Source organism: Octopus bimaculoides, chromosome 15 (assembly GCF_001194135.2).
Source record: "Octopus bimaculoides isolate UCB-OBI-ISO-001 chromosome 15, ASM119413v2, whole genome shotgun sequence".
NCBI classification, from domain to species: Eukaryota; Metazoa; Mollusca; class Cephalopoda; order Octopoda; family Octopodidae; genus Octopus; species Octopus bimaculoides.
In genome coordinates, this window is record NC_068995.1 from 4,030,942 (window position 1) to 4,035,568 (window position 4,627).

At 37.4% G+C, this 4,627-nt stretch overlaps 1 protein-coding gene across 2 annotated transcripts in view; it reads left to right on the forward strand.

The window, feature by feature from the left end:
• LOC106882733 (inter-alpha-trypsin inhibitor heavy chain H5) overlaps positions 1 to 4,566 on the forward strand; it is a 38,836-nt gene extending 34,270 nt beyond the window's left edge. For both annotated transcript variants that reach the window (XM_052973158.1, XM_014933504.2), the window contains exons 6-9: positions 332 to 486; positions 1,227 to 1,512; positions 2,572 to 3,239; positions 3,992 to 4,566. In XM_052973158.1, coding sequence (XP_052829118.1) covers positions 332 to 486; positions 1,227 to 1,512; positions 2,572 to 3,239; positions 3,992 to 4,075 — 1,193 coding nt within the window. In that variant the 3' untranslated portion in view covers positions 4,076 to 4,566. The remainder of the gene's footprint in view (positions 1 to 331; positions 487 to 1,226; positions 1,513 to 2,571; positions 3,240 to 3,991) is intronic.
• Positions 4,567 to 4,627: the final 61 nt, after the last annotated feature.

Consider the following 4,627-nt stretch of genomic DNA (forward strand, 5'->3'; position numbering starts at 1 on the left):
CTGTAGGCGCAAGCAGACTGCACATGGAGACAACATGATCGATGGTCTCATTTTGTTGTTGGCATATACGACATAATGGGGAGCTGCCGTTCTTTAATATGTTGGCCTGGTAGTTCTTTGTAGGTAGGCATTGATCTTGGGCTGCTATGATAAACCCCTCTGTTTCTGATTTCAATCCAGAGGCCATTATTATTATTATTATTATCATTATTATTATTATTATTATTATTATTATTATTATTATTATTGTTATTATTGTTGTTGTTGTTGTTGTTGTTGTTGTTGTTGTTGTTGTTGTTCTTAATATTGCTTATACTTTTATATTTTTTAGAAGTAAGCTTTGATCGGAAAATTCACTGGATATCTCCAAATAATATCCATATATCATACAAGACTTCTTTTGATATGATCAGGAATTTATTTAGCAGAAATTTCTTACTGGAATATTCTTTGAAACAAAATCCCAAATCTTCAGGAAATGTCTTGGTAAGTTTAGCACAACATTTCTTCTCACCCTTATCTATGTTTTTTTTTTTTTTTAAATCAAATACTGAAAGGTTTGCGAGTTCCGCTTTATAGTTCGCCGTGAAAGCGTGTGCCCGAATGGTTAAGGTACTGCAATCACGACATCAAGATCATAGTTTCAGTGTTTCAGGATCGGAAAAAGGCGCGTTATGTTTTTGAGCAACACTCTTCATTTTCACAGAACGCTGGTCGATTTAGTTGTAAATAAATAACCCAAGGACTGACTGGTATCCTCGTTCAAGGAGGATGTGATCTCGATCAGTCATCTGCCATGAAAGGTATGTAATGTATATGTTGTTTGGCACTCGGTTACGACGACGAGGGTTCCAGTTGATCCGACAAACGGAACAGCTTATTATTATTATTATTATTATTATTATTATTATTATTATTATTATTATTATTATTATTATTATTATTATCATTATTTCTCTAATCACTTAGAGAGGGAATGTGAAGCCCATGGTCTTTTCAACACGTCCGGAATCTGTCGAAAGATCTTCGTATCCGTAGACTGGACATCCTAATACGTACAAAAATCCTAAAAAAGACCTCAATCCTAATACGTACAAATATGTGACGTCTGTGAAAGACAGCCATGACCCAGATTGAGATGTGAAAGTGAACGATTAATAGATACCGATTTCTCTTAAAATTATATAACCGTTCTTTGTACATTAATTTCCTGCTTGTCTTTCCAGTGGCACAACAAAGAGGGACTGGTTTTCTTCTCACCTCGACGGTTGAAACCGTTTCCAAAGGACATCATCTTCACCATAGATTATACTGAATCCATGAAAGGCGAGAAATTGTCCGAAGTGAAAAAAGCATTGTCCAGCATATTACGGATGACCTCCCCAAAAGACCGGTTCAAAATTCTTCTATACAACAAGAACGTGTACCAAGGGGCTTATGGCTTGCTGCCTGTTAACGCCCACAACATTAAAATGGCTTTCGATTTATTTAAGAATACTATTCCGTATGATAGTAAGTAATCAGTAATTTGCGCTTACTTGTAGTAGTTGTAGTAGTAGTAGTAGTGTGAAGGCGCATGGATTAGTAGTTAGGATGTTGTACACGTGATTGCGAGATTGTGGTTTCGATCACCAGAGCAGGCATTGTCTTGTGTTCTTGAGCAAAGCACTTCATTTCACGTTGCTCTGCGATAATTTCCTCATCTGGCATATGGTACACGGTACACCTGTACAGGTAATGTCGATTTGATGGTGGGTGGGGTGGAGTGTGTTACACAGACATTTGATCGCTCTAAACATATTGCAGAACACTCATACGCCGTCCAAACAACGAGCGAGTCCATAAGTAGTATTATGTAGCTGCTGTAGTTTTGTATTAATGGTGGTGAATCTCTTTTTGATTGTTGTTTCTGTTGTCGTTGATGGTGAGGTTTTCTCTGTTGTTGATTCATCCTAGATTTTGAACAAAAAGACAGAGACTCAAGATGATATAATCGTGGATATTATTATATTATCCCTTGATAATGTTTATGGACTGAGATCCCCGCTTATAGACCGCTGATATTAAATAATGTGTTAAACACTTATGGTATGCAAATCAGTAGATTCAGTTCTGTGTAGCTACTTTATACAAGCAGTTTGGCTGCTTGTTTTTCTAGGATTGAGCAAGTGATGTAACGTACCACTGATGAGACCCCAATAAGTTACGAAAATCGACTAAGGTTGTTAATCACTTTTTCAATCTGCGGAGCAGTAGTTGCTATGCCGTGTTTGTATGTCTATTACGAAGGTTTACATATATACTATGTCTGTGAAAATTATACTATATCATCTAAATGAGGAATTTAAAACAACATCAAGTTGCCGGTGTTGTCGGCACGTTTGAAACGCAATAAGTCTAGCTGCTCACTTTTAAATCTCCTTTACGACTTGTTCCATCAAGGATGTCTTGGACTAAGCGACATCGACATGGATTTTCCCCAATATATATATTTTTTTTTTGCTTAGTATTTCTATGAAATTTTGTGTTCTTTATCTTATTCTTCTGTTATTTCTAATTTTTATTCTGTAGCGAGTGACTTAAATTTGGCCATTGAAGAAAGTTTAAAACAGTTGAACAAATCTGATCCCAGCGAAAAAAGAGTCCGAGTTGTGTATTTCCTTACAGATGGCTGGCAGTCAATGAATAATATCAGAAGACACAAAATAACCAAATCGTTCCGTAAAGCTAACAAAGATTGCAAAGCTATATTCTTCAACGTTGCTTTACATTTGAAAGCTGACTACATCTTATTGAAGACCTTATCGAATCTGAGCGGAGGCAAAACTTTGAGAATTACTGAGAAACAAAATATATCTAAGTCTATGGTAAATTTCTACAAAGAAATGAAGACGCCACTTTTAACTAATTTATCAACAGTTGGACCTTATCATAATACATCATATTACGTTGGTTTAAAGGATTATTACAAAGGTTCTGAAAATATCTTGTATTTTAACAAAACTAATGTAAACTCTAGTGATGGTAGCACGTTATATGTCTACTCTGACGGCGCAAATGGTGCGGTCAAGTTCAAGAATACCATTAAAGATTCTCACATCGAAGATAATATTGGAGGGCTTAACAGTTTTGAGAGAAAGAATTTCATGGCAAAATATTTGGATTTTTTATTTATAAGAATGGTCATTGACCGAAAGTTGAAAGCACGCAGGGAAGAGGCAATCGACAAAGCAATGAGGGTAAGTTATAAAACCAAAAACACCATCAAATATCGTAAACTTTACGAATTCTGATCAAATAGTATCGGAAATGTTGCTATGGTAACAGAGTTAAAGTACGCAGAGTGAAGCTGTTTGGCACAGATTGACCGTCATCTCTGTTGCGCATGCACACCAAGGCATAACACTCTCACTCACTTCCGTTCTTTATAGGAGTGTTTGGAAGTAAAGTGTGTGAAGTGTGGTCGTCTCACCACACCACAGAGATTCCATCTATTACCACGGCAAAGAAAATCTATGTGTGCGCACACGTGTTTGTATATGTGTGTGTATGTATGTGTGTGTGAGTTTGTGTGTGCGTGTGTGCGTGCGTGTGTTTATATACGCTTGACTCGTGTTTGCGTTTCTGTTTGTCCCCACCGCCGTTTGGCAAACGGTGTTAGCTTGTTTACGTTCCAGTAACTAAGCGGCTCGGCCTAAGATGCCGATAAAGTAAGTACTGGACTTCAAAAGTAAGTACTGAAGGCGGGGGTCGGTTTGTTCGACAAAACTCTTCGAGGTGGTGGCTCAGCATGGCCGCAGTGCAAAGGCTGAAACCAGTAAAAGATAAATGTTGGAAGGTCATATCCGGTCAAATGTATATTTCTTGTAATGCTACATCTGTCTGAGAGGAGAGAGAGAGTGAGAGAGAGAGGTACCGACAAACAGACAGATAGATGTGGGGGAAGTGCAGATTTAAATGTGGTTCTATTTGCTGTTTTTCTATATTTCAGAATGGCTTTTTGACACCCTGGACTTATATGTCTGCACTGCCCAGCTCTTACAACGCTGTTCAAAATTTAGGTAAGAAAGCTTAAGTTTGGGTCAGGGGAGTAAGCCGATTACATTGGCCTCCAATACTCAACTGGTACTTATTTTATCCACCCCGAAAAGATGAAAGGTAGAGTCGACCTCAGTGGAATCTTAACTCAGAACTGTTTGGATTTTTAGGTCACCTCGTCTTTTCTTTCTTTGCATTCCTTTATGCTACAATGTCATTAGTTGCCAAACCTTGTTTAGCTCAAAAACGTTCAGAACAGGAAAAGAAAACAGTCCCTTTTGGTGGTTTGTAGATTACTATTTGTGGGCTTTTTAGTTTGTTTCTTTTCTTTTTTGTTTTTGGTTCCACTTTGTAAAACCATTATCATCAGATTCCTTGGGTTGTTCTCGTTACCCTTTTCGTCATCTATCTCTCTTTCTATCGATTGATCGATCTATTTGAAAAATATATATTTTTATATATATACGAAGGGGTGCTTTAAAGGTGCGAAAGACCTGGCTGGAGGCCCAAACTTCTGACTTCTTTTACAGGGCCTAGGAAAAACTGAAGGACTGATGCAATAAGTGTGAATTTGAAAAGGGAACATGTT